General features: G+C 45.9%; 1 protein-coding gene across 1 annotated transcript in view; it reads right to left on the reverse strand.

The window, feature by feature from the left end:
- scn4ba (sodium channel, voltage-gated, type IV, beta a) overlaps positions 1 to 21696 on the reverse strand; it is a 78184-nt gene extending 56488 nt beyond the window's left edge. Inside the window, exon 1 of the mRNA XM_060943231.1 lies at positions 21490 to 21696. Within this exon, the coding sequence (XP_060799214.1) occupies positions 21490 to 21613 (124 nt within the window). The 5' untranslated portion in view covers positions 21614 to 21696. The remainder of the gene's footprint in view (positions 1 to 21489) is intronic.
- Between the last annotated feature and the right edge of the window lie 1404 nt (positions 21697 to 23100).

The following is a 23100-nucleotide window of genomic DNA, read 5'->3' on the forward strand; positions in this document are numbered from 1 at the left end:
CCATAGCTTGAATGAGGGGCATCTGGACATAGGGCCGGAGATCATAAACCTTCCACGGCCATGCTGAGAAGAACTCCTCGATGGGGTTTAGGAAGGGGGAGTATGGTGGAAGGTATTGAACTATAAATTGTGGGTGTTGATGAAACCAGTTTTGGACCAGAGCAGAACAATGGACAGATATATTGTCCCAGACGACAACGTATTGCATCTGGTCCCTTTGGTTTGCTGCTGTGATAATAGTGTAATCTGTCTAAAAATGTCAGAATGAGGTCAGTGTTGTAAGGACCCAAGTTGGCATGGCGGTAGAGGACCCCATTCTGTGTAATGGCAGCATAAAGGGTAATGTTACCCCCACATTGCCCTGGTACATTGACAATAGCCCTGTGGCCAATGATGTTTCTTCCCCTTCTTCTCGCTGTTGTCAAGTTAAATCCAGCCTCATCAATGTGTACAAACTCATGCAGGACTTATCTGTCTGAATTTCTTTCAAATGGCACTCTATACAGTTATTTCATCAGAACTTGATGTTTAAGGATACAGGCTATTGTTGACAGAGAGACCTGTTGGACATTATTGAAAATTGTGTGGTCATTGACAATATGGGTTTGAATTTCTCTAAGTCTGATTGCATTATTGGCTAAAACGAGGTTTATGATCTCTCTCTCTTGCTCCTGTGCGAATATGGGGCCCCTCCCTCCTTGGTGTTCTCGACGTTCAATCCTATGTAGGCCAAACAAAATACATGTAGCTTACTGGAGAATGATACAGGAATAGATACCAAAACTGTTGATATAGTACATGCAATAATGTAGTACAGCAGTCTGTTGACAGAAGATAGGTTTCTCACCTGTGCTCTTGACGAAATGTCCGAACTATTGATGCCACCGTGTACCTGCTTAGGTTAGGCTGTACTCTCAGTCCGGCCTCCCTCAGTGTTAGTCCATGGTTTATTACATGGTCCACAAGTGTAGCACAAATTTCATTAGACAGATTTGGTTGTCTTCTTTGTGCATGTCCAACCCCTCCTCCAGGTCTTCCTCTCCCTCTCCCTCGGCCTCTTCCTCCACCTTGTTCTCTCCGGATTCCCCCTCTCACCCACACTCTCCCGCTTCTTCGGACACCGTCCATTTTTGTTGAAGACAGGTGAACTTACCTGTTGCCTTTTTATAGTGTTTAAACCTGATTGGTGTGTCTACAATTAAGCACCTGTGTGTGTGCACACCTGGTAGCTGTGTTTAACCAATTGGTTCATGGGTGTGTTCATTTGAAAGCCTTTGCTTTGAAATTGCAAAGAAATTACATCATGATAAATTTCTGTGTCAAATGTATACAAGTGTGTTTAGTGTTTTGCAAATCACTGTGTGTAGTGTTTTGGAAAAAGTGTGAAGCTGACAATGTGCTTACAGTTGTGCAAGTCTGGGCCGGTGTTTTGCTCCTTGAGTGTAAGGTTTTGCTAATTGTGGGAAAGTTTTAATTTTAGTGTGTAAGCAATTGTAAAAAAAAATGTAAAACCCAGACACAAGGAGCCCCAAAATGTGATTCAGCAGCCTGTGTAGAAAGGTGTGTGTGTGTGTGCATATACCAAAGGAATAAGGCTGCTAACCAGCACCATCTAACATCCCTTGTGGCTGAATTTCTGGAATTCCTTTTATTTAATGGTAAAAAATCACTCATATTTCATGACTTTACTCTGGCGGCTCTTTTCAATGAAGATTTGCAGCTCTGGTATGGTAGAGGCTAAATTACCCGAGATTACATGGTGGCAGATAATGCTTTTTAAAAAATTGGGGAAGCACAGGTATCTGTTATTGAACACACACACACACACACACACACACACAAACACACACACTAGTGCATCTCAAAAAAATTGAATATTGTGAAAAAGTTCTTTATTTCGTAATTTAATTCAAAAAGGTAAACTTTCATATATTCTATATTCATTACATGCAAAGTGAAATATTTCAAGTATTTTTTTTTGTTTTAATTTTGATGATTATGGCTTATTGCTCATGAAAATCAGAAAGCCAGTATCTCAAATTATTAGAATATTTCCTAAGATCAATCAAAAAAGGATTTACAATAAAAAAATGTCCAACGTCTGAAAATTATGTTCATTTATACACTCAGTACTTGGTTGAGGCTCCTTTACCATGAATTATTGCATCAGTGTGGCGTGGCATGGAGGCGATCATCCTGTGGCACTGCTGAGATGTTACTGAAGCACAGGTTGCTTTGATGGCGGCCTTCAGCTCGTCTGTATTTTTGGGTTGGGTGTTTCTCATCTTCCTCTAGGCAATACTCCATAGATTCTCTCTAAGGTTCAGGTCAGGTGAGTTGGCTGGCCAATCAAACACAGTAATATCATGGTTAGTAAACCATTTGGTAGTAGCTTTGGCACTGTGGACAGGTGCTAAGTCCTTCTGGAAAAGGAAATTGGCATCTCCATAAAGCATATCAGCACGTGGAATCATGAAGTGCTCCAAAATCTCCTGGTAAATGGCTGCATTGAGTTTGGACTTGATAAAACACAGTGGACCAACACCAGCAGATGACATGGCACCCCAAATCATCACAGACTGCAGAACCTTCACACTGGACTTCAAACACCTTGGATTCTGTGCCTCTCCACTCTTCCTCCAGACTCTAGGACCTCAATTTCCAAATGAAATGCAAAATTTGCTTTCATCTGAAAAGAGGACCTTGGATGACTGTGCAACAGTCCAGTTCTTTCTCTCCTTAGCCCAGGTAAGATGCTTCTGACATTGTCTCTGGTTCAGGAGTGGCTTGATTTCAGGAATATGACAGTCGTAGTCCCTTTCCTGAAGATGTCTGTGTGTGGTGGCTCTTGATGCACTGACACCAGCCTCCATTATCAATATCTCTTCCATTTATTCATTTATCTCTGTACTGTTAGATTGCACATTCACTCTTATTCCATTCCCAGACTCGTTCCTGCTTTTTACATCCTTCTGTTGAATGTTCATTCCGATAAGATTAATATTTGGGCCATACCTGTTTCTCCGTTTTCATAACACACAGGATGTTCCAACCAGCACACAAAACTGTTATTGTGCTCCCAAGGTCAACTCCTTACTTGACAGCACTCTGAACGCCTGTCTCCGTTTCTATACACATCATTATTTGCTGCTACGTCTTAACTAATTGTAGAAGAATATTTGCATTTCTTTGCTCGAATTGAGCCATCATGTTTATCTCACCACACCCTCATGTGTGAATATATACTCATGTTGTTCTTTCAATAAACTGAAAAACATCTCCAAATATGGTCTCTGTGGCAGTGATGTCACTCCCAGGCCTGTGAGGAAACCAAGAACTTAACACTTTCCATTGTGCCAAGCTTCTAATTCCCCCAGGCTGTAGAAATGGACTAGGAAGCGATTCTGTGGTATTGCTTACAGTAATGTGTGCTGAAATCGACCGAATGCACACACTGCATGGTACTGCATCATGGCCTGCGCTGCTTGGATACTCTGCTTTTGCTGTTTACTCATTGAAGGCCTGAACAGTATGGATTGTTTGTATGAAGGTGCACTATCTGTAGAGTTAATAATAAACCGTGTTTCACTGAGCGAGAGAGAGAGAGAGAGAGAGAGTTGTCCATGTACTTTTTTTAGGATAATATCTCATTATCTGTCCCCATTCTCAGGCACTCCCATGGCGATCAGTCATTTTCCTGTTGGGGTTGCGATTGTGGAAACTGGATAATTATATGCAGCTCTTATTTGGTAAACAGTCAGTGCATTTACATGCACATAGAGAAAATCGAATTTCTGCCGTAGCTCGACTGAAATCGAAGTTCTAAATGCCATGGATACACCTTAGCTCGGCTGAAATCGAAACGAACTGGATTTCTCGTAATCGAGCTACACGACCTAGATTATGCGATTGTAGCCGAGCTACTTAGTGCATGTAACCCTATTGAGCTACGTAGTCGAGCTACTTACTTCCCTTCCGGAAGTGACGAGTGACGAGACCACAAGTGGGAAACACAACAGCCTCGGTCGGCATGACAACAGTAGTAGTAGCGAGCAGCAGAAGAGGTCAGGAGGAACAAGGAGACAAAAAACAAAAACAATTGAACTTTTTGTGTGTTTATTAAGACATAAGTTAAATTGTAAGCAAAAAATGGACTTTAGAAAAATATACAATTGTGCAAAATAAGTTGTCTTACAAAACAGTGGTCTGCGCAGGACAGTTTGTAGCCAACAGGTGGCAATGACATGTGGTGTGAATGTAAAGTGGAAATCACTCCTCTTCTTCATGACGACAACCGGAAGTGTACCAACACGATGGGGCGTGTAGCACCACCTGTGACTCGGGTGCACAATGTACCTCACACAATAGCTCGATTTCCTTGTGTGCATGTAGGATTGGATTTCTCTGGCACCCTTGCTGGGACCCTTAGCTCGATTACCGACAGTAGCTCGATTTGGATGTGCATGTAAACGCACTGAGTCACACACTTCTACCATGGTGGCTCCTCTCACCCTCTGTACCTCCCAAAATGATCCTGGTGTTTCTGGATGTCTGTATTTGCACTTCCTGAAAACACTTCATCCTCAAGATCATTTCAGTGGATAATCTCACCTCCATACTATTGCTCTGTACCTTTGAAAAAGTAATGCTCTTACCATAAAGACTCTCCTTCACAATATGCTTTTATAATCTACTCAAGATAAATACCCATCCATCCGTTACCTGTAACCGCTTATCCTGTACAGGGTCGCAGGCAAGCTGGAGTCTATCCCAGCTGACTATGGGCGAGAGGCGAGGTACACCCAGGACAAGTCAGAAAAAGCCTTTCGGATGAGAGTATTATAGGTGTTTTAGATCAGGAAAAACAGAAATTATAGGCCAGGGGTGTAAGTCTGCCTAGGTCAGGTATGAGAGCCATTGTATTACAGTATGAATGTCAAACTCAGCTCAGAGATTTCCACAGGATGTTCTCTTTTTCTTTTTTTTCTGGAATTTTTCAACATACCAGTTACATTCATTGAAAAGGAGAGCTAGCTCAAAGAATTTAATGTGTTGAACTTGGAAAATGATAAAATCCAAATATCTCACATCCTTCATTCGTGTGACACCATGCATGAACTTGTCACTTAAACATAGTGCACACATTTAAATCTATTCTGAGTTGTGAGAGTCAGATTAGACTCAAGTGACGGCTTTCCTTAACACTTCAAACTCAAACATTGACCACAGTGCTGCTTTCTGGCCATGAATAATGAATCATATTTTCTATGTTCTTTCACCTTTTTGGTGGACTCCTACTCCTCACTTCACTTACTGTCCTCAACCACATAAGCATCTTCCTCAGTGGGATCGCTAAAATATTCGCAATTAATGTTAGCCAGTATGAAATGGCATGATTTCAGTACTTTTGTGTCCAATAATGAACTGGATTGGAGGCTTAACTGAAATGATTGGATGTGACACTAAGCCCATTTGATTGATCTACACCGATCAGCCATACAATTAAAATCACTGATAGGTGAAGTGAATGATGTTGATTATCTCGTTGCAGTGGCACCTGCAAAGGGGTGGGATATATTAGGCAGCAAGAGAACAGTCAGTTCTTGAAGTTGATGTGTTGGAAGCAGGAAAAATGGGCAAGTGTAAGGATCTGAGTGACTTTAACAAGAGCCAAATTGTGATGGCTAGATGACTGGGTCTGAGTCTCCAAAACCACAGGTCTTGTGAGGTGTTCCTAGGATGCAGTGATTAGTACTGACCAAAAGTGGTCCAAGGAAGGACAACTGGTGACCCAGAGAAGGATCATGGGTGCACAAGACCCACTGATGCATGTGTGGAGCGAAGGCAAACCTGTCTGGTTCAATCCCACAGAATAGCTACTGTAGCACAGATTGCTGAAAAAGTTCATGCTTGCTCTGATAGAAAGGAGTCAGAACATACAAAACATCACAGCTTGCTTCATATGGGGCTGCATCACTGCAGATGGCCAGAGTGCTCATACTGAACCCTGACCATGGCCCAAAGTGCCAAAAGGACATGTGAACATCAGAACTGGATCATGGAGCAATGGAAGAAGGCCTGGTCTGATGAATCACATTTTCTTCTACATTAAGTAGATGTTTGGGTGCGTGTGCATCGCTTAACTGGGGAAGATCTGACACCAGAATGCACTATGGGAAGAAGGTGAGCTGGTGGAGGCAGTGTGATGCTCTGGACAATGTTCTTCTGGGAAACTTTAGGTCCTGGGGTTCATGTGGATGTTACTTTAACACACATTAATGATAACATATTCCTGAAAGGCAGTGGCCTCTTTCAGCAGGATAATGTGCCCTGCCTTCTTCAGAAATGGGTTTGAGGAACATGACAAAGAGTTCAAGGTGTTGACTTGGCCTCCAAATAGCCCCCAAGCATAATTACATCATCACTTGTTTACCGCAATGCATTGTGGGGGATAGCCGGGGTCAGTAGCTGTGCAATATAGCGGATGTTAGATTAATTTTACATGAGAGTGATGTGAGAGGAGTGATTTTGCCATGCCCTGTCATGGGAGACAATGATATTGGTGATTTAAAGAGGTGGATAACATGTCAAGGGTTTACAGCAGGAAAATCAGAATCCAAATCAAGCTTGGTGAGAAGGTAAGAGTCTAGACCGAGTCTACTACACTGTACAACAACAACATCAAATTTTAGAATGTCTTATTTCTGAGGACGTATATTGGATCACGAAGCAATCTTAGACTTAAGTCTGAATATGTTTCTTTTAATCTTCAGTTATTCCTAACCATTATCTAAGAAGCTTTGTTCTAATGAAATCCTAACCTTGTACTTAATCTTGATCCAGCACAGTGAAAGTTACAGATGCAGTAAGGGAAACTATTATGAAAAAAAAAATCAACTGTTGCCTTAAGTCTAAGATTGCTTCGTGATCCCAGGCCCAGATGAACAGCATCGAAACATTTACATATGAGTGTTTAGTTAAATAAAACTTGATATCAGGAAACATTAAAAAAAAAAACCTTTGGAAACCCGCTGATCTGCCATGTCATGTTCAGTATAAATGCATTTTCTTCAATAAATGCTGCTAGTAAGGTACACTGAACATTATACACACCCGAAAGAGAACCCTTGGTGGTTTGTGAGTTTTATCGGTCCGACAGGCTCGTTTGGCTGCCAACTGCTTTGCTACATTGAGAGCCAAAGGCCAAAGAATGCTTCTTTGTTTTACAGGCTTTGAAATATTGCTAGTTTCAGACGATGAACAGTGTCGATTGTTATAATCTTCGATAACTGAAGGCCATTCCATAGATCATGGAAATATCACTGGGTCACAGTTGAAGTTGAAGTACGTCTTTTTCCCCACCAGAGAAATGTAAGCTACAAACACTTGCCCATTTTGATTCAGTTTGAAGGTTTTCATTGTGGATTAAACTTATCCATTCATTTCTTTCTTCTCTTCTTCTTGACTGGCAGCTGATAAAAGCTCAAAGCTTTGTTTTGGAGACACAGTAAGGCACACAGCAATTCACTTTAGGTGGCATGGTTAAAACCGGTTAGACAGAACAATGCAGTGTTTAATAAAGGCAAAAGTAAGCAATATGGCAGAGCTGACCCTGGGTATCACCCATAATGCATTGCGGTAAACAAGCGATGACGTAGTCAGGGGTTAGGGTTATCCCCCAGATCCCAATCTGACCAAACATCTGTGGGACATGCTGGACAAACAAGTCTGATCCATAGAGGGCCCAGCTTGCATCTTGTGGAGTCCATGCTTCGATGGGTCAGAGCTGGTTTGGCAACACAAGGGGGACCTAAACAATATTAGGCAGGTGGTTGTCATGCTGTGTCGGATCGGTGTCTCACAGACAGTCACTGATGGAATAAGTGAAGAAGGGACCTGCCAGATTTGAGTAATTTTGTAAAAAGAATAAAATATTTTTTCTTGTAAATGTATTTAAGAAAGAGTGTAAGTATTGACTTCAAGACTCAAGGTATACATAAACCAAATTAATACTTAAGTATAGAAACAAAGTACAGTTAAAGTATTTTCCACCCTTGTTGATACCGAATAAACGAATGGCATAGAAAGAAGCTTGTGATGCAGCGAGGAGAAGCAGTCACCAAGCAGAACATGTAAAGAGCGTAGAAGATCGAGAAGACTTCTATTTTTAACAATGCATGTTATAGTGCTTGTGACAAAGATTTAGGGGTCACCTCAACAGCACAACAGTGTCAACATGTGGATCTTCTTTTAATGAAAAATTCCAGTGTTCAGAGATAATGTCTGGAGTAATCAGTCAATCTAATCACAGTCAATCAAATCCAATTAATGAAGAAAATCTAGGATGAGCTCCACCACGAGCTACACTGGGTTGGTGAACCTGCTGAACTTGAGTATTGTCACATGTGGTATTATTTACTTGAGTGATTTCTGGAGGTCTATGCATCATTATCTGATCACTATTTCATCAGATTGAAATAGCAGGCCTCACTGACTCTCAGAAGAGTGTACATGTAAGATTCGAAGATAATATGTTGCAATGTTATGTAGAATATGTCATAATATATCCATTCAGACAGAAGACTAAACAATACAATAAGATTCTGTGGACCTTATCTTGACAAAGAAATGGGTTTTTATAACTGAATCTTCAACTACAAAAAAAGAGAGCAGACTGAGATCCAGACATTTAATTTGTACATTATTTGTTGATTTGTTGCTGGTTAATAGTCTTAAATTATCAGAAATGGTCTCATGAGTATTTCATAGAGGACTTATAATGCATTATTTATGAATGTATTTCCAGTTGATTTATTCGTTAATTTTGTATTTATGAGCTTTCATGTTGTTCCACAATCATTGAAAATTACCAAACTTTACTGCAGTGCAAAGAATATTTGTAGCTAGTCCTGGAAATTATTATAGATAAAAAAAATACAAATTTAAACTGAAACAGAAAACACTGTACAATTATCTAATGAATACAATTCTATATTTTATTAAATACTGGTTCTAACTCAAATAATTCATTCTAATATGGGATAAAACATTCAAATTAAAGCATTGCACATTGAGGGAATCTGGAGTTTTGTTTTGTTCACCCCGCACAACCTATGTTTAACTCCTTGGCCACCCTGCACTACCTCTGTTTAACTCCTTGGCCACCCTGCACTACCTCTCTTTAACTCCTTAGCCACCCCACACTACCTCTCTTTAACTCCTTAGTCACCCTGCACTACCTCTGTTTAACTCCTTGGCTACCGCACACTACCTCTGTTTAACCCCTTGGTCATCCCGCAGTACCTCTGTTTAACTCCTTGGCTATCCCTCAGTACCTCTGTTTAACTCCTTGGCCGCCCTGCACGACCTCTGTTTAACTCATTGGCCACCCTGCACTACCTCTGTTTAACTCCTTGTCCACCCCACACTACTTATGCTTAACTCATTGGCCACCCCACACTACCTCTCTTTAACTCCTTGGCCACCCCACACGACCTCTGTTTAACTCATTGGCCACCCTGCACTACCTCTGTTTAACTCCTTGGCCACCCCTCACTACCCCTGTTTAACTCATGGGCCACCCTGCACTACCTCTGTTTAACTCCGTGGCCACCCCGCACTACCTCTGCTTAACTCCTTGGCCACCACGCACTACTTCTGTTTAACTCACTGGCCACCCTGCAATACCTCTGTTTAACTCCTTGGCCACCCCGCACTACTTATGTTTAACTCATTGGCCACCCCGCATGACCTTTGTTTAACTCCTTGGCCACCCAACACTACCTCTGTTTAACTCCTTAGCCACCCTGCACTACCTCTCTTTAACTCCTTGGCCACCCCGCACTACTTATGTTTAACTCATTGGCCACCCCGCATGACCTCTGTTTAACTCCTTGGCCACCCAACACTACCTCTGTTTAACTCCTTGGCTACTCCATACTACCTCTGTTTAACTCCTTGGTCATCCCGCACTACCTCTGTTTAACTCCTTGGTTATCCCTCAGTACCTCTGCTTAACTCCTTGGCCGCCCTGCACGACCTCTGTTTAACTCATTGGCCACCCTGCACTACCTCTGTTTAACTCCTTGGCCACCCCGCACTACTTATGTTTAACTCATTGGCCACCCCACACTACCTCTCTTTAACTCCTTGGCCACCCCACACGACCTCTGTTTAACTCATTGGCCACCCTGCACTACCTCTGTTTAACTCCTTGGCCACCCCACACTACTTATGTTTAACTCATTGGTCACCCCACACAACCTCTGTTTAACTCATTGGCCACCCCGCACAACCTCTGTTTAACTCCTTGGCTATCCCTCAGTACCTCTGTTTAACTCATTGGCCACCCTGCACTACCTCTGTTTAACTCCTTGGCCACCCTGCACTACTTATGTTTAACTCATTGGCCACCCCACACTACTTCTGTTTAACTCATTGGCCACCCTGCACTACCTCTGTTTAACTCCTTGGCCACCTCACACTACCTCTGTTTAACTCCTTGGCCACCCCACACTACCTCTGTTTAACTCATTGGCCACCCTGCACTACCTCTGTTTAACTCCTTGGCCACCTCAGACTACCTCTGTTTAACTCCTTGGCCCCCCCACACTACCTCTGTTTAACTCACTGGCCACCCCACACTACTTATGTTTAATTCATTGGCCACCATGCACTACCTCTGTTGAACTCCTTGGCCACTCCACACTACCTCTGTTTAACTCACTGGCCACCCCACACTACTTATGTTTAACTCATTGGCCACCCCGCACTACTTATGTTTAACTCCTTGGCCACTCCACACTACCTCTGTTGAACTCATTGGCCACCCCACACTACCTCTGTTTAACTCACTGGCCACCCCGCACCACCTTTGTTTAACTCCTTGGCCACCCCACACTACTTATGTTTAACTCATTGGCCACCCCTCACTACCTCCATATAACTCATTGGCCACCCCACACTACCTCTGTTTAACTCCTTGGCCACCCCCCACTACCTCTGTTTAACTCACTGGCCACCCCGCACTACTTATGTTTAACTCCTTGGCCACCCCACACTACCTCTGTTGAACTCATTGGCCACCCTGCACTACCTCTGTTTAACTCACTGGCCACCCCGCACCACCTTTGTTTAACTCCTTGGCCACCCCACACTACTTATGTTTAACTCATTGGCCAACCCTCACTACCTCCATATAACTCATTGGCCACCCCACACTACCTCTGTTTAACTCCTTGGCCACCCCCCACTACCTCTGTTTAACTCACTGGCCACCCCACACTACTTATGTTTAACTCATTGGCCACCCCGCACTACTTATGTTTAACTCCTTGGCCACTCCACACTACCTCTGTTGAACTCATTGGCCACCCTGCACTACCTCTGTTTAACTCACTGGCCACCCCGCACCACCTTTGTTTAACTCCTTGGCCACCCCACACTACTTATGTTTAACTCATTGGCCACCCCGCATGACCTCTGTTTAAATCCTTGGCCACCCTGCACTACCTCTCTTTAACTCCTTAGCCACCCCACACTACCTCTCTTTAACTCCTTAGTCACCCTGCACTACCTCTGTTTAACTCCTTGGCTACCACACACTACCTCTGTTTAACCCCTTGGTCATCCCGCAGTACCTCTGTTTAACTCCTTGGCTATCCCTCAGTACCTCTGTTTAACTCCTTGGCCGCCCTGCACGACCTCTGTTTAACTCATTGGCCACCCTGCACTACCTCTGTTTAACTCCTTGTCCACCCCACACTACTTATGTTTAACTCATTGGCCACCCCACACTACCTCTCTTTAACTCCTTGGCCACCCCACACGACCTCTGTTTAACTCATTGGCCACCCTGCACTACCTCTGTTTAACTCCTTGGCCACCCCTCACTACCCCTGTTTAACTCATGGGCCACCCTGCACTACCTCTGTTTAACGCCGTGGCCACCCCGCACTACCTCTGCTTAACTCCTTGGCCACCATGCACTACTTCTGTTTAACTCACTGGCCACCCTGCAATACCTCTGTTTAACTCCTTGGCCACCCCGCACTACTTATGTTTAACTCATTGGCCACCCCGCATGACCTTTGTTTAACTCCTTGGCCACCCAACACTACCTCTGTTTAACTCCTTAGCCACCCTGCACTACCTCTCTTTAACTCCTTGGCCACCCCGCACTACTTATGTTTAACTCATTGGCCACCCCGCATGACCTCTGTTTAACTCCTTGGCCACCCAGCACTACCTCTGTTTAACTCCTTGGCTACTCCATACTACCTCTGTTTAACTCCTTGGTCATCCCGCACTACCTCTGTTTAACTCCTTGGTTATCCCTCAGTACCTCTGCTTAACTCCTTGGCCGCCCTGCACGACCTCTGTTTAACTCATTGGCCACCCTGCACTACCTCTGTTTAACTCCTTGGCCACCCCGCACTACTTATGTTTAACTCATTGGCCACCCCACACTACCTCTCTTTAACTCCTTGGCCACCCCACACGACCTCTGTTTAACTCATTGGCCACCCTGCACTACCTCTGTTTAACTCCTTGGCCACCCCACACTACTTATGTTTAACTCATTGGTCACCCCACACAACCTCTGTTTAACTCATTGGCCACCCCGCACAACCTCTGTTTAACTCCTTGGCTATCCCTCAGTACCTCTGTTTAACTCATTGGCCACCCTGCACTACCTCTGTTTAATTCCTTGGCCACCCTGCACTACTTATGTTTAACTCATTGGCCACCCCACACTACCTCTGTTTAACTCATTGGCCACCCTGCACTACCTCTGTTTAACTCCTTGGCCACCTCACACTACCTCTGTTTAACTCCTTGGCCACCCCACACTACCTCTGTTTAACTCCTTGGCCACCCCACACTACCTCTGTTTAACTCATTGGCCACCCTGCACTACCTCTGTTTAACTCCTTGGCCACCTCACACTACCTCTGTTTAACTCCTTGGCCACCCCACACTACTTATGTTTAACTCATTGGTCACCCCACACAACCTCTGTTTAACTCATTGGCCACCCCGCACAACCTCTGTTTAACTCCTTGGCTATCCCTCAGTACCTCTGTTTAACTCATTGGCCACCCTGCACTACCTCTGTTTAACTCCTTGGCCACCCTGCACTACTTATGTTTAACTCATTGGCCACCCCACACTACCTCTGTTTAACTCATTGGCCACCCTGCACTACCTCTGTTTAACTCCTTGGCCACCTCACACTACCTCTGTTTAACTCCTTGGCCACCCCACACTACCTCTGTTTAACTCATTGGCCACCCTGCACTACCTCTGTTTAACTCCTTGGCCACCTCACACTACCTCTGTTTAACTCCTTGGCCACCCCACACTACCTCTGTTTAACTCACTGGCCACCCCACACTACTTATGTTTAATTCATTGGCCACCACGCACTACCTCTGTTGAACTCCTTGGCCACTCCACACTACCTCTGTTTAACTCACTGGCCACCCCACACTACTTATGTTTAACTCATTGGCCACCCCGCACTACTTATGTTTAACTCCTTGGCCACTCCACACTACCTCTGTTGAACTCATTGGCCACCCCACACTACCTCTGTTTAACTCACTGGCCACCCCGCACCACCTTTGTTTAACTCCTTGGCCACCCCACACTACTTATGTTTAACTCATTGGCCACCCCTCACTACCTCCATATAACTCATTGGCCACCCCACACTACCTCTGTTTAACTCCTTGGCCACCCCCCACTACCTCTGTTTAACTCACTGGCCACCCCGCACTACTTATGTTTAACTCCTTGGCCACCCCACACTACCTCTGTTGAACTCATTGGCCACCCTGCACTACCTCTGTTTAACTCACTGGCCACCCCGCACCACCTTTGTTTAACTCCTTGGCCACCCCACACTACTTATGTTTAACTCATTGGCCAACCCTCACTACCTCCATATAACTCATTGGCCACCCCACACTACCTCTGTTTAACTCCTTGGCCACCCCCCACTACCTCTGTTTAACTCACTGGCCACCCCACACTACTTATGTTTAACTCATTGGCCACCCCGCACTACTTATGTTTAACTCCTTGGCCACTCCACACTACCTCTGTTGAACTCATTGGCCACCCTGCACTACCTCTGTTTAACTCACTGGCCACCCCGCACCACCTTTGTTTAACTCCTTGGCCACCCCACACTACTTATGTTTAACTCATTGGCCACCCCGCATGACCTCTGTTTAAATCCTTGGCCACCCTGCACTACCTCTCTTTAACTCCTTAGCCACCCCACACTACCTCTCTTTAACTCCTTAGTCACCCTGCACTACCTCTGTTTAACTCCTTGGCCACCCCTCACTACCCCTGTTTAACTCATGGGCCACCCTGCACTACCTCTGTTTAACTCCGTGGCCACCCCGCAGTACCTCTGCTTAACTCCTTGGCCACCATGCACTACTTCTGTTTAACTCACTGGCCACCCTGCAATACCTCTGTTTAACTCCTTGGCCACCCCGCACTACTTATGTTTAACTCATTGGCCACCCCGCATGACCTTTGTTTAACTCCTTGGCCACCCAACACTACCTCTGTTTAACTCCTTGGCTACTCCATACTACCTCTGTTTAACTCCTTGGTCATCCCGCACTACCTCTGTTTAACTCCTTGGTTATCCCTCAGTACCTCTGCTTAACTCCTTAGCCACCCTGCACTACCTCTATTTAACTCCTTGGCCACCCCGCACTACTTATGTTTAACTCATTGGCCACCCCGCATGACCTCTGTTTAACTCCTTGGCCACCCAACATTACCTCTGTTTAACTCCTTGGCTACTCCATACTACCTCTGTTTAACTCCTTGGTCATCCCGCACTACCTCTGTTTAACTCCTTGGTTATCCCTCAGTACCTCTGCTTAACTCCTTGGCCGCCCTGCACGACCTCTGTTTAACTCATTGGCCACCCTGCACTACCTCTGTTTAACTCCTTGGCCACCCCGCACTACTTATGTTTAACTCATTGGCCACCCCACACTACCTCTCTTTAACTCCTTGGCCACCCCACACGACCTCTGTTTAACTCCTTGGCCACCCTGCACTACCTCTGTTTAACTCATTGGCCACCCTGCACTACCTCTGTTTAACTCCTTGGCCACCCCACACTACTTATGTTTAACTCATTGGCCACCCCGCATGACCTCTGTTTAAATCCTTGGCCACCCTGCACTACCTCTCTTTAACTCCTTAGCCACCCCACACTACCTCTCTTTAACTCCTTAGTCACCCTGCACTACCTCTGTTTAACTCCTTGGCCACCCCTCACTACCCCTGTTTAACTCATGGGCCACCCTGCACTACCTCTGTTTAACTCCGTGGCCACCCCGCAGTACCTCTGCTTAACTCCTTGGCCACCATGCACTACTTCTGTTTAACTCACTGGCCACCCTGCATGACCTCTGTTTAACTCCTTGGCCACCCCGCACTACTTATGTTTAACTCATTGGCCACCCCGCATGACCTCTGTTTAACTCCTTGGCCACCCAACACTACCTCTATTTAACTCCTTGGCCACCCCGCACTACTTATGTTTAACTCATTGGCCACCCCGCATGACCTCTGTTTAACTCCTTGGCCACCCAACACTACCTCTGTTTAACTCCTTGGCTACTCCATACTACCTCTGTTTAACTCCTTGGTCATCCCGCACTACCTCTGTTTAACTCCTTGGTTATCCCTCAGTACCCCTGTTTAACTCATGGGCCACCCTGCACTACCTCTGTTTAACTCCTTGGCCACCCCGCACTACTTATGTTTAACTCATTGGCCACCCCGCATGACCTCTGTTTAACTCCTTAGCCACCCTGCACTACCTCTATTTAACTCCTTGGCCACCCCGCACTACTTATGTTTAACTCATTGGCCACCCCGCATGACCTCTGTTTAACTCCTTGGCCACCCAACACTACCTCTGTTTAACTCCTTGGCTACTCCATACTACCTCTGTTTAACTCCTTGGTCATCCCGCACTACCTCTGTTTAACTCCTTGGTTATCCCTCAGTACCTCTGCTTAACTCCTTGGCCGCCCTGCACGACCTCTGTTTAACTCATTGGCCACCCTGCACTACCTCTGTTTAACTCCTTGGCCACCCCGCACTACTTATGTTTAACTCATTGGCCACCCCACACTACCTCTCTTTAACTCCTTGGCCACCCCACACGACCTCTGTTTAACTCCTTGGCCACCCTGCACTACCTCTGTTTAACTCCTTGGCCACCCCACACTACTTATGTTTAACTCATTGGTCACCCCACACAACCTCTGTTTAACTCATTGGCCACCCCACACTACCTCTGTTTAACTCATTGGCCACCCTGCACTACCTCTGTTTAACTCCTTGGCCACCTCACACTACCTCTGTTTAACTCCTTGGCCACCCCACACTACCTCTGTTTAACTCCTTGGCCACCCCACACTACCTCTGTTTAACTCATTGGCCACCCTGCACTACCTCTGTTTAACTCCTTGGCCACCTCACACTACCTCTGTTTAACTCCTTGGCCACCCCACACTACCTCTGTTTAACTCACTGGCCACCCCACACTACTTATGTTTAATTCATTGGCCACCCCGCACTACCTCTGTTGAACTCCTTGGCCACTCCACACTACCTCTGTTTAACTCACTGGCCACCCCACACTACTTATGTTTAACTCATTGGCCACCCCGCACTACTTATGTTTAACTCCTTGGCCACTCCACACTACCTCTGTTGAACTCATTGGCCACCCCACACTACCTCTGTTTAACTCACTGGCCACCCCGCACCACCTTTGTTTAACTCCTTGGCCACCCCACACTACTTATGTTTAACTCATTGGCCACCCCTCACTACCTCTGTTTAACTCATTGGCCACCCTGCACTACTTATGTTTAACTCATTGGCCACCCCGCACTACCTCCATATAACTCATTGGCCACCCCACACTACCTCTGTTTAACTCCTTGGCCACCCCCCACTACCTCTGTTTAACTCACTGGCCACCCCACACTACTTATGTTTAACTCATTGGCCACCCCGCACTACTTATGTTTAACTCCTTGGCCACTCCACACTACCTCTGTTGAACTCATTGGCCACCCTGCACTACCTCTGTTTAACTCACTGGCCACCCCGCACCACCTTTGTTTAACTCCTTGGCCACCCCACACTACTTATGTTTAACTCATTGGCCACCCCTCACTACCTCCATATAACTCATTGGCCACCCCACACTACCTCTGTTTAACTCCTTGGCCACCCCCCACTACCTCTGTTTAACTCACTGGCCACCCCACACTACTTATGTTTAACTCATTGGCCACCCCGCACTACTTATGTTTAACTCCTTGGCCACTCCACACTACCTCTGTTGAACTCATTGGCCACCCTGCACTACCTCTGTTTAACTCACTGGCCACCCCGCACCACCTTTGTTTAACTCCTTGGCCACCCCACACTACTTATGTTTAACTCATTGGCCAACCCTCACTACCTCCATATAACTCATTGGCCACCCCACACTACCTCTGTTTAACTCCTTGGCCACCCCCCACTACCTCTGTTTAACTCACTGGCCACCCCACACTACTTATGTTTAACTCATTGGCCACCCCGCACTACTTATGTTTAACTCCTTGGCCACTCCACACTACCTCTGTTGAACTCATTGGCCACCCTGCACTACCTCTGTTTAACTCACTGGCCACCCCGCACCACCTTTGTTTAACTCCTTGGCCACCCCACACTACTTATGTTTAACTCATTGGCCACCCCGCATGACCTCTGTTTAAATCCTTGGCCACCCCGCACTACTTATGTTTAACTCCTTGGCCACCCTGCACTACTTATGTTTAACTCCTTGTCCACTCCCCACTACCTCTGTTTAACTCCTTAGCCACCCTGCACTACCTCTCTTTAACTCCTTGGCCACCCTGCACTACCTCTGTTTAACTCCTTGGCCACCCCATACTACTTATGTTTAACTCACTGGCCACCCTGCACTACCTCTGTTTAACTCCTTGGCTATCCCTCAGTACCTCTGTTTAACTCCTTGGCCACCCTGCACTACCTCTGTTTAACTCATTGGCCACCCTGCACTACCTCTGTTTAAATCATTGCCCACCCCCACTACCTCTGTTTAACTCCTTGGCCACCCCGCACTACTTATGTTTAACTCATTGGCCACCCCGCACTACCTCTGTTTAACTCACTGGCCACCCTGCACTACCTCTGTTTAACTCCTTGGCTATCCCTCAGTACCTCTGTTTAACTCCTTGGCCACCCTGCACTACCTCTGTTTAACTCATTGGCCACCCTGCACTACCTCTGTTTAACTCCTTGGCCACCCTGCACTACTTATGTTTAACTCATTGGCCATCCTGCACTACCTCTGTTTACCTCATTGGCCACCCTGCACTACCTCTGCTTAACTCCTTGGCCACCCCACACTACCTCTGTTTAACTCCTTGGCCACCCCACACTACCTCTGTTTAACTCACTGGCCACCCCACACTACTTATGTTTAACTCATTGACCACCCTGCACTACCTCTGTTTAACTCCTTGGCCACCCTGCACTACTTATGTTTAACTCCTTGGCCACCCTGCACTACCTCTGTTTAACTCCTTAGCCACACCCCACTACCTCTCTTTAACTCCTTGGCCACCCTCCACTACCTCTGTTGAACTCCTTAGCCACCCTGCACTACCTCTGTTTAACTCCTTGGCCACCCTGCAATACCTCTGTTTAACTCCTTGGCCACCCCGCTCTACTTATGTTTAACTCATTGGCCACCCTGCACTACCTCTGTTTAATTCCTTGGCCACCCTGTACTACCTCTGTTTAACTCCTTGGCCACCCCGCACTACTTATGTTTAACTCCTTGGCCACCCCGCACTACTTTTGTTTAACTTGTAGCATCAGCCACATAAAGTTTTATTAATCAGTAGCGTAAAATAGTATCTATGTCTAAGGCACTTATTTATATTTCGTATTAAAACATCTATGTAAATTAATACATAGAAAGCCTTCACTTTACGAGAAATTCAGGGCGAGCATGAGCCTAGGAGTCTATAGGGTTCTTCCCTGTCACTCACCCTGTCACTGTCACATGCACACACCTTCTCGCTCCCTGTCCTATGGACATAGACTCTTTAAATCACGTGCTTGTTTTTTTGAATGGGGAGCGGAAAGAGGAATGAATGGAGGTAGATGGAAGCCGGTGCGCGAACATTCTGACATCCTTCAGAATTCTTCAAAGACCCGAAATAGATTGACTGCTACACGCTTATGGATTACTTTTGTTCTTCTTCGCCCTTCTTGAGGGATGTGCAATCTGACTTAAACCCACATCTGAAGAGGTGAGATTGCTCCTTTTTTTCCTATTTTTGCTGGCAGGATTGTTTTGTTTTTGGAAAGCGCACGGGCAGTGCGCAGTTTTTGTTATACTGCTTACGCAGTGGTTGGACTAAAGACTCTGCCCTAAAGGCTATTCTCTCACTCTCTCTCACTCTACACCATCATACAATAAAATATTCACATTGAAAATATGTTGTAAGCGCATTTTCATGCACTAAGTTTGTTGATAACTCGTAGCGAGTTCGTTACAAACTCACTGGCCACCCTGCACTACCTCTGTTTAACTCCTTGGCTATCCCTCAGTACCTCTGTTTAACTTCTTGGCCACCCCACACTACTCTGTTTAACTCCTTGGCCACCCCGCACTACCTCTGTTTAACTCCTTGGTCATCCCGCACTACATCTGTTTAACTCTGTGGTTATCCCTCAGTACCTCTGTTTAACTCCTTGGCCACCCCCCACTACCTCTGTTTAACTCCTTGGCCACCCTGCACTACCTCTGTTTAACTCCTTGGCCACCCTGCACTACCTCTGTTTAACTCCTTGTCCATACCACACTACCTCTGTTTAACTCCTTGGCCACCCCGCATTACCTCTGTTTAACTCCTTGGCTATCCTTCAGTACCTCTGTTTAACTCATTGGCCACCCCACACTACCTCTGTTTAACTCCTTGGCCACCCCCCACTACCTCTGTTTAACTCCTTGGCCACCGCACTACCTCTGTTTAACTCATTGGCCACCCTGCACTACCTCTGTTTAACTCCTTGTCCATACCACACTACCTCTGTTTAACTCCTTGGCCACCCCGCACTACCTCTGTTTAACTCCTTGGCTATCCCTCAGTACCTCTGTTTAACCCCTTGGCCACCCCCCGCTATCTCTGTTTAACTCCTTGGCCACCCCACACTACCTCTGTTTAACTCCTTGGCCACCCCACACTACCTCTGTTTAACTCCTTGGCCACCCCACACTACCTCTGTTTAACTCCTTGGCCACCCCCCACTACCTCTGTTTAACCCCTTGGCCACCCCCCACTACCTCTGTTTAACTCATTGGCCACCCTGCACTACCTCTGTTTAACTCCTTGTCCATACCACACTACCTCTGTTTAACTCCTTGGCCACCCCGCACTACCTCTGTTTAACTCCTTGGCTATCCCTCAGTACCTCTGTTTAACCCCTTGGCCACCCCCCGCTATCTCTGTTTAACTCCTTGTCCACCCCACACTACCTCTGTTTAACTCCTTGGCCACCCCACACTACCTCTGTTTAACTCCTTGGCCACCCCACACTACCTCTGTTTAACTCCTTGGCCACCCCACACTATCTCTGTTTAACTCCTTGTCCACCCCACACTATCTCTGTTTAACTCCTTGTCCACCCTGCACTACCTCTGTTTAACTCCTTGTCCACCCCGCACTAACTCTGTTTAACTCCTTGGCCACCCTGCACTACCTCTGTTTAACTCCTTGGCCACCCCACACTACCTCTGTTTAACTCTTTGACCACCCCAGTCAAAATGTTCTGGATCCACCACTGAGTCAGTGAACAATTAACTTCAACATTGTCACTGAATTTTAATCCATTGCTTGTACTTGAGGAGTTCATACCATTACTGTGGAAAATGTGAAACCACAAGATAAAAATGTCTATAAATAAGACTTCTGATTTTTAAAATGCCTATATTACACTCATGTAATTATATTAGATGATTTATATCACATACAGTCCAGGCAGTTACTGGCTCGAGTGACTTGCACTTCATTACACTCTCTCTCTCTCTCTCTTTCTCTCTCTCTCGAACTGACAGAAATCAGTCTTTGCTAATGTCCACAGCCTCTCCACATATGGAAGAGGAACTGAACTCTATAACCAAATCAAACACAGCAACAAGTAAACACATGCCCTCCCGGAACCAAGTGAGTGTCTAGTTTTTGCAAGCAGTGCAGAAATTGTCGCGTTCTGGCAACAGCTCGAGCACAGAAGAGAAGGGTAAGGTAGAGGACATAACTGCCAGAGGGAGGAAAGAGAGACGCAGAGGGACACACAGAGAGAAGAGGACATGCATGGCGATATAAAACAAATCAGCAGGCTTACCAATCAGCAGGGTGATGACTATGCTAGTATGGACCCCATCACCAGATCTTGTGCTTCTGTGCAGGGACGATCCTTTCGTCCTCACCACGTCCATGTCCACTTTTCCATGTGCACGTTTGTCCATCTGCCTGTTTTCTTGTATGTCTGTCTGTCTGTCTGTCTGTCTTGCTTTCCTTTGGCTTCGTCCTCCAGTGTGTGTGTGTGTGTGTGTGTGTGTGAGAGAGAGAGAGAAAGAGAGAGAGACTTGGAAGTAAGGAATTCTTGGGTGGGATGGGGACGAGCGGAAGAGTGAGGGGTGACGTGGGACTGACAGCACAGTACTGAGAAGAAAAAAACAGGGGTGGGGGTGAGTGGGGACCTTTCAGCTGGAAAAGTCCTGCAGTGAATGCCTACCTCTTCTCTCTCCTTTGCAGTAGGATTCGGTCAGAGAGAGAGAGAGAGAGAGAGAGAGAGAGACTGCGTTTTGCAGCCTCTGTCTAAATAGCAGGACGGATTCAAGAGCGCAGGGAAAGCGAGATGGGAAAAAAAGACAGCTTTCTCCTGCAAAGCACCGGCTCACACTCACCACCAACAGACCGCTGATCAGATTAAACACTCAGCATGTGGAGAGAGTAGAGTCTGCTTTTATTCATACGGAAACAGCAGCCACATGGTGCAGTGACATGCTCAGTGTGAGAAAGAGAGGATGAGGCTATCAGTCTTCTCATTCAGGGAAGCTGCATGTATGCACGGTGGAGGAACTGTGAAGGCAGCGATGAAGCACATGCCCGTACGGTATCTGAAAAAAAAAAAACAGAACAGCAAGTGCTGCTGCAGAAGCCTGGGGGGTAGAGGAGGTAGGGGGTCTTTTAGCTTGATCGCTTCTCAAGAGGATCATCAACACTGCCGGCTTTAATGTTGGCATATTGTTGGTGACTCCTGGAGCTGGTTTCATCTGGAATAATAAAAAGGTTTTGTTGCTTCCTTCCACTGTTTCTGTCTCATTTACAAATCCACACTCTGACTTCTGCACACGCTGACATGCAAACTATAATCTGAATTCTCGCTGTTCTATTTTCCTTGAGTCACAATTCACACTAGTGCTTCCCTATGTAACCCATGATACCGTCCAATCAGCCTGAGAAGAAGGCAAACACAATTATTTCCCTTCCAAATGTTTTCCTGCAGGCTCAAGCTCCAAGGATGAGAATATCACATCTCCTAAGCATTGCTATAGATAGCAAATGAGTTCCGTGGTCTTGTCTGTCTCTTCCTTAATGTCTATTAATGTCTACGCACAGGATATAGATCAGGCTATAATATGACACTATGTAGCATGCGAATGGCAATACACTGTAGTTGACACTGAAGCATGATATCCTGAACAGCTGTCCCAAGCCCCAAACCCCAAGCTAAGCTATGATTGAAGGCAGATGAACGTGTCATATTCTCTGTTCCCACTCTCCTGATCCTCTGGAGAGACCATCTGGCTGCTGTAATGCAAGGTGATCAGGAGAGGACATGCTGAATGTAAATGCACTGAGCAGCCCAGGGAATCAAGGTGTCGCTCGAATTGACGTAAAGCACACAAGGGACAAATGCACATCATGTCCAAAGAATTATGGATGCTAT

The sequence above is a fragment of the Neoarius graeffei genome, chromosome 16 (genome assembly GCF_027579695.1).
Source record: "Neoarius graeffei isolate fNeoGra1 chromosome 16, fNeoGra1.pri, whole genome shotgun sequence".
NCBI lineage: Eukaryota > Metazoa > Chordata > Actinopteri > Siluriformes > Ariidae > Neoarius > Neoarius graeffei.